The sequence below is a fragment of the Cervus elaphus genome, chromosome 22 (genome assembly GCF_910594005.1).
Source record: "Cervus elaphus chromosome 22, mCerEla1.1, whole genome shotgun sequence".
NCBI lineage: Eukaryota > Metazoa > Chordata > Mammalia > Artiodactyla > Cervidae > Cervus > Cervus elaphus.
Window position 1 is genome coordinate 40,672,247 of NC_057836.1, and position 14,146 is coordinate 40,686,392.

General features: G+C 41.5%; 1 protein-coding gene across 4 annotated transcripts in view; it reads right to left on the reverse strand.

Moving 5' to 3' along the window:
- Nucleotides 1-2,976, reverse strand: part of AMN1 (antagonist of mitotic exit network 1 homolog) — a 77,769-nt gene extending 74,793 nt beyond the window's left edge. The window contains exon 1 of one of the 4 annotated variants that reach the window (XM_043881437.1): nucleotides 2,809-2,976. In XM_043881437.1, coding sequence (XP_043737372.1) covers nucleotides 2,809-2,846 — 38 coding nt within the window. In that variant the 5' untranslated portion in view covers nucleotides 2,847-2,976. The remainder of the gene's footprint in view (nucleotides 1-2,808) is intronic. The other 3 variants (XM_043881439.1, XM_043881440.1, XM_043881441.1) reach the window with 3 other exon arrangements.
- Between the last annotated feature and the right edge of the window lie 11,170 nt (nucleotides 2,977-14,146).

The following is a 14,146-nucleotide window of genomic DNA, read 5'->3' on the forward strand; positions in this document are numbered from 1 at the left end:
ATATTGAAAGGCTTATTTCCACCAGGTCCATAAAGCTTTCTGTGGTTTGCTTCTAAAACAAGACAATGCCTCATATATTAAAACCTAGAAACTCAGTTTATTGGAAAAGACACCAACAAAAAACTGCACTTAAATCTCACTAGGGGAGACCTTATCCTCTGCGAAATCTCTATAATCACAGCAAGAATCTAGAAATTGTTTAGCCAGAGTTATTTTAGACAACTGCATAGCCTTAGACACCCTGACTACCCAAGATGGAGGTGTATGTACTATTATGAGACAGCAAGATGAGCACAGCCCTTAGCAGGCAGCCGTTGCTGTGCCTCACTACTCTGCACCCTGTTACTAGGCAACAGGTCTTGCACAGTCATTGCTCAGTGCCTCAGTGGGCCCTGCCCACAAGTAACTGTCAGTGAGGGACCATTAGGGAAGTGATTTACCCAAGGGTCATTGGTGTGGTGGTCATTAGGTGGAGAGTGAGGTAAGAGGTAGATTCAAGCCTTCTCCTGGAGGCCCTCCCGCTCACTCAGCGTTGGCCCAGCGGGTGAGCTGGAGCGCCCAGGGAACACGCTAAGAACTATGTTCTTCTATAGGGCTCCAGAGCCCTTACTAAGGCCCTCCACTAGCCTTGGCCCAGGCCTTGAACCTGGTCTCCCCATCTGGGTGGCTTGAGGAGACTGAGGGCCAGTTGGATTGGGTGCCTGGCTCCCTCAGAGATGACATTTGGGCAGGATGTGGGAACCTGGCCCTGAGAGAGCTGCCAACTGAGATCTGCCTCCTATTAGCCAGGACTGGGCTCTTGGAGGGTAAAAGTTATGCCTTGGGACCTTGCCCTTTCTTGTCAAGACACAGAATAACATTCATTTGGTAGAGATTTACAGGAGTGTTGTTACCTGACCATGACCTGACCTCAAGAGCAAAGGATCTTACACAAGAAGTTTGTAACAACTAACCACGCCCCTCCCTCACCTTTTACTTTTAAAGGGGCTTGCTGAAAGCTTTCAGTAACTTCGGGTTTCTTAGGGCATGAACCACCTATCTCCTTGTATGAATCTGTAATAAATCTCTGTTTCAAACTCTAATGTTTTAGTATTAATGTGCCTCACTGGGCACACGGACTTGTGATTCGTTAACAGCATAACTGGTTAAAAAAAAAGATCCGAAAGACTAGATGCCAATCTTTTATCAAACAGGCAACACTTCTGAAACACGGGTTCAATCCCTGGATCAGGAAGATCTCCTGCAAAAGGAAATGCCAACCCATTCCAGTATTCTTGCCTGGAGAATCCCATGTACAGTGGACCCTGGCAGGCTACAGTCCATAGGCTCGCAAAGAATCGGATATGACTTAGGTGACTTAACACACACATGCTTCTCTTGATTATTTAGTTGGAAATCTCTGCTCTGGAGAATCCTTTTCAATACTTGGCTGTTATTCTCCTGATAGTCATCATATTAGCCTCCTTAATGCAGTGTATCCTCTCTAGAGTTCTAAATGTCTTCAGTGGCTACTCACACATCAAATGTTATCCATTAGTGTTAGACAACTGGAAGAACAAAAAGATCCTACTGCCAGTGTCCAGGGTGACTCTGCAACTGCTGGTAAGGGCAACTACAAGACCATTCATCCCAGGGCCTACATTGAAGGAGTAGTGAGAGTAACACTATATTGGTTCACTCTCAGCTTGCTGAGAGAATGACTGAAAGTCGGGGATTTTTTTAAAATAAAATAAATCGAGACCAGGCTTGAAAAATCCCTCAAGGTGACCAAACCAGTTAAGTCACATAACCAAAACCAAATCTAGTTTATATCATGAACATAAGTGAAACTTATTTCCTGTAAATGCCTCTGACAATCAACTTAAATCGTCTTCCTAAAATAGCCTAAAGTAATCAATTTTAACCAATCTCCTACCATCTGTAAACTCCTAATGTCATAAACCATTGCAAAGGTTAAAGAACTTCCTTATGCTCACTTTATAAGCCATCCTATAATGACATGCCTATAAAATATTCATATCAAGTTAAGCTTTCTGCAATTTCTTTTAATACTAGGCAGTTACAGGCCATAGCGTTACCGGGAGGCGTAAATTTAACACACTTAAATCCTTAGAAGACTACTTAGTATTAAAAGAAATTGCAGAGAGCTTAACTTGATATGAATATTTCACAGGCATGGAAAATCCCTATGGACAGAGGAGCCTGGCTGGCTACAGTCCGTGTGGTCGTAGAGTCAGACACGACCGAGCGACTAAGCACAGCACATAACGCCATGAGATAGGTACTGTTATTATACTAATTTTGTAGATCAATAACTCGGGCACAGTAAGGTTAAGCTACTCTCCCATAGTCATACAGCTGGAGAACGGCAGACGCGGGAGCTGAACCCAGCAAGCGCAATCAGGGATTTAAGCGCTGTGTCAAAGAATCAATAACTACCCCCATCACAGTAACTGGCTGTAACTCTGCTGAAGGCTTTTGAGAGCCCCATCCAGTGTTTTGTTTTATTTTACTACGGCTTTAGCTCCCGTCAGAGACAGGCCACTGCCAGGAATCGCCTGGGCGAGGAGCTGTCAAGGCTGAGTTCGGACACCCATCGGGGGTCAGAGGGGCAAGCCTGCCGGGCAGCCCACTTGGCACGATTGTCCTCAGCCAGGACAGGACAAATCACGAACCCAGGAGCAGAAACAGCCTGTGGACCTCCTCGATGGAAGGCAGGAAGGGGGCGGGGATGGGGTGCCCTGAGGGGTGGCGGGCGCGGGCTGTGCCGGGGCGGGGCGAGAGGAAGGCGGGCCGGGGCGGACTCACAGATCCAGGAGCTGACTGACCCGCTGGGGGCTGGGCATCGCGGCCGCCCTTCGGAGCCTCTTCCGCGGTCCCGGGGCCGCGGAGATTCAGCCAGAGACCGTCTGTCAACTCCCGCCTCCAGCGCGACGCGTAGTCCCTCGTGACGTCACCCGCCTCTTCCGGTGACCAGGCGCCGGCGCGCTCGCGACTACAGAGGGATGGCGTAGCCCCCTCGGGGCGGAACCCTGCACGCTGCGCCGGAGCGACAGTGTGATAAACTAGAGAGAAGTCTTGGGCTCTGAGAAGGACTGCGGGAGTTGTCATTCTGCAGTCCCTCCGGCGCGGCTCGGGCGGTTTCCCTGGTGGGCTAGCCAGGCGCCGGACCTCTCCTAGACCCCCTGGAACCTCGCGGCTCTGCGCGTGGCCGCTGTTACTACAGGGGTGCATTCCATGCTGGGCCCAGCGTTAGTGGATGCGCACCGGAGACCCTCTTAGATACAGAAACCATGACCGTCAAAGGGCGTGTTTTAGGGACTGGAGAGTGACGTTTAGAGGACTGGAGAGTGACGTTTATCGAGCACTTCCTATAAGAAAGTGAGCACTGAACTACCTGCTTTCAATAATTAACCATATTCTGGTCTTCCCTGATGGTACCGTGGATAAGAATCAGCCTGCCAATGCAGGGGACATGGGTTTAATCCTTGGTCGGTGAGGATTCCACAGGCGTCAGAGTAACTAAGCCCGTGAGCCGCAACTACTGAAGCCCATTCTACTAGAGCCTGTGTTCTAGAAGAAAAGAAGCGACCACAAGGAAGAGAAGCCTCCTACCCACTACTGCAACTAGCGAAAGCCTGCCTGCAGCAACAAAGACCCAGCATAACCAAAAATAGTAAAAAATTAACCATATTCTTTTAATCCTGTGAAATCGGAATTTGTTTTTGTTAGTCAAGTTGTGTCCAACTCTTTGCGACCCCATGAACTGCAGCTCGCCTGGCTTCCCTGTCCTTCACCATCTCCCTGTGCTTGCTCAAACTCAGGTCCATTGAATTGGTGATGCCATCCAATCATCTCATCCTCTCTCTCCCCCTTCTTCTCCTGCCTTTTATCTTTACCAGAATCAAGGTCTTTTCCAATGAGTTGGCTCTTTGCATCAGGTGGCCAAAGTATTGGAGCTTCAGCTTCAGCATCAGTCCTTCCAATGAATAATCAGGATTGATTTCCTTTAGGATTGACTGGTTTGATCTCCTGCTGTCCAAAGGACTCTCAAGAGTCTGAGTCTTTCCCAACACCATAGGTCGAAAGCATCAACTCCTCAGTGCTCAGCCTTCTTTATGGTCCAACTCACATCCGTACATGATACTGGAAAAACCATAGTTTTGACTTTATGGACATTTGTGGGCAAAGTGATATCTCTGCTTATTAATACCTTGTGTAGGTATGTCATAGCTTTTCTTCCAAGGAGCAAGTGTCTTGTCATTTCATGGCTGCCGTCACCATCCACAGTGATTTTGGAGCCCAATAGAAATCAAACCAGTCAATCCTAAAGGAAATCAGCCCTGAACATTCATTGGAAGGACTGATGCTGAAGCTGAAACTCCAGTATTTTAGCCACTTGATGCCAAGAGCCAGCTCATTGGAAAAGGCCTTGCTGCTTGGAAAGATAAAAGGCAGGAGAAGAAGGGTACAACAGAGGATGAGATGGTTGAAAGGCATCACCAACTTGATGGACATGAATTTGAGCAAGCTCTGGAAGTTGGTGATGGACAGGGAAGCCTGCTGTGCTGCAGTCCATGAGGTCACAAAGAATCAGATGTGACTGAGCCACTGAACTGAACTGAACGGTTTCCATTTTCCCCCACCTATTTGCCATGAAGTAATGGGAGTGGATGCCATGATCTTAGTTTTTTGAATGCTGAGTTTAAGCCACCTTTTTCACTCTCCACTTTCACCTTCATCAAGAGTCTGTAGTTCCTCTTCCTTTTTTTCCATAAGGATGGTGTCATTTCCATATCTGAGAGTGTTGATATTTCTCCATGCAATTTTGATTCCAGCTTGTTGTTCGTCCAGCCGGGCATTTTGCATGGTGTACTCTGTATAAGTTAAATAAACAGGTTGAGAATATATAGCCTTGATGTACTTCTTTCCCAATTTTGAAACTGTTGTTTCACGTCCAGTTCTAACTGTTGCTTCTTGACCTGCATACAGGTTTCTCAGGAGACAGGTAAGGTGGTCTGGTACTTCCATCTCTTTTAAGAGTTTTCCACAGTTTGTTGTGATCCACAGAGTTAAAGGCTTTAGCATAGTCAGTGAAGCAGAAGTGGATGTTTTTCTGGAATTCTCTTGCTTTTTCTATGATCAACAGGTGTTGGCAAGTTGATCTCTGATTCCCCTGCCTTTTCTAAATCTAAATTGTACATCTGGAAGTTCTCGATTCACATACTGTTGAAGCCTGGCTGGAAGGATTTTCAGCATGATCTTTCTAGCATGTGAAATGAATGCAGTTGTGTAGTAGTTTGTACAATTTTGGCATTGCCCTTCTTTGGGATTTAAATGAAAATTGACCTTTTCCAGTCCTGTGGCCATTGCTGAGTTTTCCAAATTTGCTGGCATATTGAGTGCAGCATTTTCACAGCATCATCTTTTAGGATTTGAAATAGCTCAGCTGGAATTCTATCACCTCCACTAGCTTTGTTCATAGTGATGCTTCTTAAGGCCCACTTGACTTTGCACCCCAGGATGTCTGGCTCTAGCTGAGTGATCATACGATCATGGTTATCTGCATCATTAAGATCTTTTTTGTATAGTTCTGTGTATTCTTGTTACCTCTTCTTAATATGTTCTACTTCTGTTAGGTCCATACCGTTTCTGTCCTTTATTGTGCCCATCTTTGCAGAAATGTTCCCTTGGTAATTGGAATTATTTAGCTTTATTTTACAGGTGAGAACAGTACATGACTAAAAAAAAGCTCAGTAAGAATTTCATCATAGAGGGGGCTTGTGTTCAAATCAGAAAGAATTCTAAAGAAAGGGAAACTTTCACCTGGTGGCATTCTCTCTACTTGGTTATACCGCAGAATACTTGCTACTCTTTGATGCTTTTTAATTCTTCTTTGAAAATTAATTTGTCATTTATATGTCTTCCTTCTGCAGACTTTTGAAAGTTGGAACACAGTATTGTTCATTTCTTCAAGATGCTGCTAATTCAATCACCACACTTTTACCAGTGCTGAAGAAGGGCAAGAATTGTGCTGGGTGCTGAGGATTCAGTGGTGAACACTTGAACCAGACAAATAAAAGGGCAATCAAAGCAACTGTTAAATGTGAAAATGGAGTTAGTTCTGTTGAAACACCATGGAGGGGTGGGAGAGGAGAGCAGATCAGAGAGAAAAACATAGTCTGTTAGGGACTGAAAATAGTTTGGGTTTGCTACAATGGAGAGTGGTGAGAAGCAAGTATAGAGGAGGAAATAGGCAAACTTTTTCTATGAAGGGTAAGATATTAATAGTACATATTTTTATTTTTGTGGGACATTCTTTGTCACTGAATCGAACTGGGCTCTTGCTCATCCTACCTGAAGCCAAGCCAATCTACTGACAGTGGACTGTGGTGAGAGAAAGTACAAGGCTCCAAGCAAGGAAAACAGGCAGCTGATGTGCCAAACATCAGAATTTCCCTCATGGCTTTCAGGCAAGAGTTCTTAAAGACAACCCTGGGGGTGAGGGTGGGCTTCCCAGGTGGCTCAGTGATAAAGAATCTGCTGGCCAATGCTGAAGACATGAGTTTGATCCCTGGGTTGGGGAGATCCCTGGAGAAGGAAATGGCAACCCACTCCAGTATTCTTACCTGGGAAATCCCATGGACAGAGTAGCCTAGTGGGCTAAAGTCCATGGGGTCGCAAAAGAGTCAGACACAATTGGCGACTAAACAACAATAAAGGATGAGGGCAGCAGGTGTGTGATCAGCTTGAGGAAATTTTTTCTGATTGGTCAGTGGTGAGGTAACAGGATGACTGATGTTTGAGGAATCTTAATTATCAGCCTTCTGGCTTCTGCCCATTGTAGGGGAGGGATTGGTTTTACTTTATTTAAACAACATTATGTTATTTGTTTGACCTTGTGAGATATAAAACTTATTAGACCCCATGGTGTTGGCCAGACCTCCAGGGGCTCAAGAGTTCCCAGGCCTACTCCCTTTCTTATCTAAAGTGCCTTCTGACTTGCTGAGCTTGCAGGCAGGCACATAATCCCGGCAGTGTCCAGGCAGGTCAGAGGCCTGCTCCCCTACTTCTGAAGCCTGAACACGACTTCCTCTGTTTTAATTTCCTAACAGTCAGCCTCAAGATTGTTTAGGCTGTAGCGCACAGGAATAAAGCAGACAAAATGAGCAGTCTTCTTAATTCTATAAATCAAATGTTAATAGCAGTTCTAAATGGTCAATAGAAACAAAGTGATCAAAGAAACAAGTATGGGTTAAACAATGCAGAAAACAATTTTTGGGCAGTAGGGGATTTAGTAAAGAAAAAAATCCCATGAACGAGAAGTTTGTTTTTGTACATCAACTCCTACATCTATTAACTTATTTGCAGCAATAGTAGTAATAACAGAATGTTCTATCAAGGTACAATTATGTTTATCTATGAAATTTTGTGACTCTGATTCCTTGCAAAATCTTACTTAAGGGGAAGCTAATATTGGGAATAGAAAGAGTAGGGAATAACATTTAAGTACACAATACCTGAGTTCTCATGGGGGAGTAAGAGAAAATAAATAGGTGAAACCCTTCCAATATAAGTGCTTCCCTGGTAGCTCAGATGGTAAAGAATCCACCTGCAATGCAGGAGACCTGGGTTTGATCCCTGACTCAGGAAGATTCCCTGGAGAAGGGAATGGCTACCCGCTCCAGTATTGTAACCTGAGAAATCTCATAGAGGAGTGTGGAGGGCTATAGTCCATGGGGGGAGTGGGGGGATGTCAGAAAACGTTGGACATGACTGAGCAACTAACACTTTCACACTACTATCACTTCCAATATAAATGATCAACATGTGTTAGGCATCTGAGAAAAGGGGTTTCTAACTGATATGTAAAAGTAATTTCTACATCATTGGTTACGATACATACAAATTGAGGGGCTATTTCAAAAACATAGGATTTAGGGAAGACAGCCCATTCACAGTAGTTGATGGAGTTCTCCAATAAGCAGGGATCCCAAATGTGAAAAGTTGGTCCACATAGCAGTCCCTCAGTAGCCTTGTTACAGTCTATCAGTAAGTGAGTGTGATTATTAACATCCAAATAATTTCCAGTGAAATGAGGTAGCCAGTGTTCTCCAAAAAGAATAGGTAAAACTGGCACATTAAATTCACATTGAATAAACCATAATGGTGTAGAGTTCCTTGGCATCAGGTGTCAGTGCATTTGGTAATGCCTTCAGGGATAAATACCCAATGATTTTTAGGAACCATTCTCTAAATAATTTTTCCACTCATATGCATTAGTAGACATTAAAATTCCTTGGGCCTTATCCTTTTGAGCAAGGTAATATAACAGGTGCATAGAACAATCCAATCAAACATGTCAGTCAAGGATTTAGTTTGATATAGCTGAAATATTACTGAGTCATTAAAACAACTGTAAAGAGTCTTTGTAGTAAGTTAAAGTTAAGTTCATGTGGTTTTAATGTTGTAGGCATCCACTTAGCATTAATGGTCAAGGCTTGAGCTATGTCTTGACCAATGCTGTGTAATCTAGCAAACATAAATTTTGTCCTTAGAAAGTCAAAGTTAAGAAAGACAAGCTTACTTGCTGGGCAGGAAAAGTTATCTTGAGTTCAGGTCCAGCTCATGTTTCTCCAGCTAAAGATCCTTGAAGGTTGAGGTGCGAATGACAATCTGCATTGCAGTCAGGTTTCTAAGAATAATCTATTTGTGAGAATTAACAGTGGGTTAATGGCACATATTTCCATCTTTCCTGTCCAAGGATCATCACTAATACAGTGTTATCCTTTCCCTGTATAATCACATCAGCAGGTATAGGAGGACTGCTAGGCTGCTTCACCCAGACTTTAGCTCCAATTGCATGTATTTCATTTGTGGACCCAAACCCTCTATCACCTCTGTTAGTACGGTAGGAGAGTTTCCTTTTTGTACTTTTCCAATTACATCAGAAAAATCAGCAATTTGGCAATTTTATTATGTTTATTAACAAATAGATCATCTTTTCCTTCAGTTTGTAAAACTACTAAGATTTCTCCTTGGTGGTCTGGATCTATAACTCCCCCATGGACACAGATCCCTCTTAATGCTACACTGGAACACTCTTTGATTAATCCAAAGTGTCTGGGAGGCATTTTAATTACAATACCAGTTGAAATAGCACATGTCAATCTTTCAGTAAGTCTGTGTTCAGATATAGAGTACAAATCCTGTCCAGTGGCCTCAGGAGTAGCTTGGAAAGGAGCTAATGCTCCTGGGCTAATTTTCCAATTTGTTGTTGTTGTTTAGTCTCTCAGTTTTAGTGTCTGGCTCCTTTGCAACCCTGGGGACTGTAGTCTGCCAGGTTCCTCTGTTCATAGGATTTCTCAGACAAGATACTGAAGTGGGTTGTCATTTCCTTTTCCAAATTTCCCAATACTCAGTTGTTCCAGGAAAGAAGTGTATTTTATGAATTTGTAAATTTGGAATAATCATCCTCATCAAAGGAGTTTCTGATTCTCCTCATGCTCATGCTCAATTGCTAAGTCATGTTTGACTCTTTTGCAACCTCATGGACTGTAGCCTTCCAGGCACCTCCTGTCCAGGGGATTTCTGGAGTGGGCAAGAATACTGGAGTGGGTTGCCATTTCCTTCTCCAGGGGATCTTCCTGACACAGGGACTGAACTCGTGTCTTCTGCATTAGTAGGCAGGTTCTTTACCAATGAGCCACCTGTTCTCCAGTTTTTATAAAAGCCCTCTCCAAGTTTAACTAATCGCTGTATAAGCAGACCATTCCTTCCTTAAATCAAACCAGCAGCTTGCAGATAATAAGGGATATGAAAAATCCATTCTATGTTATGTTCCTGGGCAAACTCATGCATTAACTTACCTTTAAAATGTAACCCATTGTCACTCTCAAATTGAAATGGAACACCATAATATAAATTATCTCCAGTGTTTTAAGTTTTAGCCTAAGTGGCTTTCCTGAAGAGAATGACCACTAAATATCCAGAATAGGTGTCCACAGCAGTACACATGTGTTGACATCCTTTGTCTCAAATTAATGGATCCAATATAATCAATTTGCCATATTTGCCCACATGCCAATTGTCCTTTGATAGGTGTGGCAAGCTTCTATGCTTAATATGTTGACAAATTGGACATTGTAAAATAGCAGATTTAATGAGTTTGATAGTTAAAGAAATACCTTGATCCTGAGCCCACCTGTATCTTGCTTTTTTTCCCCCCGGATGGCCACATTTTTTGGCATGCCCATAAAGTCAAACCTTTTAAGTCGCCAAAGTCTGAGTCAACTTCTACTGTTTGAATTTGGGCTTATTCATCTATAATAGAGTTATACCATTGTTCCATAGATTTGGAATACTGTGAGCTTCTACATTGAAGACTGAAACATTAGAGATTTGAACAGGTTCCCAAATGTTGGACCTTAATTCCTTTCCCCATAATTCCTTGCAATGAATTTACATTATTCTTTACCCACATGGAAAGCTAAGTGGCCAATCCATTGGCTACTGAATAAGAATCTGTATAAATTTGACATTCTGTTAATGTTTTAGAACCTGATATATTACATATAATTCAGCAAATTGACTCCTCTTGGTATAACTCTTTTCACCTCTGGAAGTTTCCCTGTCCCAGAGACCCAAAGGCTCTCTTTTGCCTTGTTGTTTTTGCCATAAGCTCCAAGTAGCATATAATTCATTGATAGATACATGTAATTTTATGTCCCCTGGTTGTAGTTCATGATTTCCATCCAAAGATAGGTTGCTGAGTTAAGCTTTAGAATAGTTCAATTAAACCTTTTAGCAATAAAACATAACAGCAAGTAACTATTGGTAAGTGAGTCTTGGTCAACATAGATCTCAATGAACAAAACTAGAATTTTCTATTCAATGAAACAAAAAATTTTGTGAGGGCATTAACCCTGAAGCCAGGGAAGGTTTGATACCATCAAGTTAAAAAAAAAAAAAATGAGGTTTGCCAGAGAGCCAGAAAAAGCCACGCGGCTATCTTAGATTTCCCACAGCCCTGACTGTTGATCTACAGCTATTGCTTATCCATTCAAAATTCCTTGATTTAGGAGTAGACCGTTGCCATGTCCTAAGGACATGAAACTGAAAGTGAAAATGTTAATAGCACTGCCGTGTCTGACTCTTTGCAACCCCATGGACTGTAGCCTGCCAGCCTCCTCTGTCCATGGAATTCTCTAGGCAAGAATTCTGGAGTGGGTAGGCATTCCCTTCTCCAGGGGATCTTCCTGACCCAGGGATCAAACTCAGGTCTTCTGCACTGAAGGAAGATTCTTTACCATTTGAGCTGCCAGGGAAAGTCTGACAATGAGGTGTTAATTTTTTGTAGAAACAGAATGAGCTTTATTTATGTGTGCTACAAACTTCATAGATCATTGTGAAATAATATTTATTTACTTTAACAAAGTAACAAAAGCTTTTAAAAACATGTAGAAATTATTTAAAGACAGAGAAATTCACCTAATGTGTTATCAAATGTTGCATGCCAAGAAAACTTTGTTGCCTTAACAGAGAAAACCAAATTCCAGTCTGATAGCAGCTTACTGATAATAAAAAAATTTGTTTATCTGGTTAATTTTAATTTAATCTTAGAAAGTCCTAAATCTTGAAGAGGCAGTATTTTTGCAAGGCATCAGGGTGAAGCCATAACTCTCTATAATAACAAAAAGACTTAAAAAAACACGTTTAAAATCTGATTACAATGCAATTGACAAAGTAACTTGGTTACTACTGTGACATGTAACACTTTAATATAGTAACTAGAGTTATGACTGATAAAATTTTACCAGGACATATCAAATCTTTATTATTTCTATTTACTTTCTAGAATATCTATATTAGTAACTTTTACCATATAATATAACCTGAGAAGATTTATTAGTTATTTTATAGTACTTCCCATAAACTTTAACATACCAAATGAAACTAATTGATTAGTATCTTTCTTTGGGATGCCTCAGGAATCCTCTGAAGCACCCCAAAGTGGTTAGAAGTCAAAAGAATTTCATTACAATTTGATTTGAGGAAGGTCTGTCAAAAATATCAAAGGGTTAAGAACACTCAGTCAGGTAAGATCACAAGTCACTATGAAACAATAGTTATTCACTCAGCCAAAGTAACAATAAAAGTTTTCAAAGCAAATACAGAACAGACCACTTAAGAGGTAAAGAAACAGAATCTGTTATCAAAGGAAGCTCAACATCCCAAGAAAACTTGTACCATGAATAAAACTCTTTTCCCATGTCCACTTTCCACAAACCTTGCTTTTACTTTCTGTATCCATAACTTTATTTTCTCATTGAAAAATAGACACATGTAAGTCAGACCTACTTCTGTTTCCCTTAACATAATGCAGTTCCATTCATCATACCTTCTTTTCTAAAAACACATATCCCACTTTCCTTAAGCAACCATAAACTGTCCTTTATATTAGCACTCAGTAGATTGGTGAACATAAACATCAGTGATAATTTCTAAAAATATTTACTTTCTTATAGAGAAAAACTCAGGATGATCCCAAACATACTCACTATTAGTTTTAAACTTTTTGTTTCTCCATAAAAGGAAGCTAGTGTTTATTAATTAATATTTTAGCATCTTATTTTACTTGCAAGTGGCCTAGTTATTTAATAAGCTTGCATCATTTAACTTAATTTACCAAAATCCTAGAATTTCAATTTACCAAAATCTGGAAAAACAATTTTAGGTAGATATTCCTGAAGCTTACTTATTCTTAGTAGAGTTTAACCTAAAAGTTCTTATCTCATTTACATTTTCTTTCCTGAAAAGTTTCTTCACATTGAGTTACTTTCCTTTCTGACAAATTTGTAACAGATATAACAAGATTTTATTTAAATTATATTAAACATAGGCACAGTGAAAGTATTACACTTAATGTCAATGACTACGAAGACATGTCTCAGTTCAGTTCAGTTCAGTTGCTCAGTCCTGTCTGACTCTTTGCGACCCCATGGACTGCAGCATACCAGGCTTCCCTGTCCATCACCAACTCCTGGAGCTTGCTCAAACTTATGTTGGTTGAGTCAGTGATGCCATCCAACCATCTCATCCTCTGTCATCCCCTTCTCCTCCTGCCTTCAATCTTTCCCATCATCAAGGTTTTTTCCAATGAGTCAGTTCTTTGCATCAGGTGGCCAAAGTGTTGGAGCTTCAGCTGCAGCGTCAGTCCCTCCACTGAATATTCAGAACTGATTTCCTTTAGGATTGACTGGTTTGATCTCCTTGCTGTCCAAAAGATTCTCAAGAGTCTTCTTCAACACCACATTTCAAAAGGATCAGTTCTTTGACACTCAGCTTTCTTTATGGTCCCACTCTCACATCCATACATGACTACTGGGAAAACCGTAGCTTTGACTAGATGGACTTTTGTCAGCAAAGTAATGTCTCTGCTTTTTAATTTTCTCTCTAGGTTGGCCATAGCTTTTCTTCCAAGGAGCAAGCATCTTTTAATTTCACACTACTGTCACAATCCACAGTGATTTTGGAGCCCAGGAAAATAAAGTCTCTCACTGTTTCCATAGTTTCTCCATCTATTTGCCATGCTGTGATGGGACCAGATGCCATAATCTTAGTTTTTTGAATGCTGAATTTTAAGCCAACTTTTTCACTCTCCTCTTCACCTCATCAAGAGACTCTTTAGTTTCTCTTTGCTTTCTTCCATAAGGAGATGTCATCTACATATCTGAGGTTATTGATCTTTCTCCCAGCAATCTTGATTCCAGCTTGTGATTCATCCAGCCAGGAATTTCACATGATGTACTCTGCATAGAAGTTAAATGAGCAGGGTGACAATATAAAGCCTTGACATACTCCTTTCCCAGTTTGGAACCAGTCCTTTGTTCCATGTGTGGTTCTAACTGTTGCTTCTTGACCTGCATACAAGTTTCTCAGGAAGCAAGTAAGGTGGTCTGGTATTCCCATCTCTTGAAGAATTTTCCACAGTTTATTGTGATCCACACAGTCAAAGGTTTTGGCATAGTCAATAAAGCAGAAGTAGATGTTTTTCTGGAACTCTCTTGCTTTTTCTATGAGCCAATAGATGTTGGCAATTTTATCTCTGCTTCCTTTGCCTTTTCTAAATGTAGCTTGAACATCT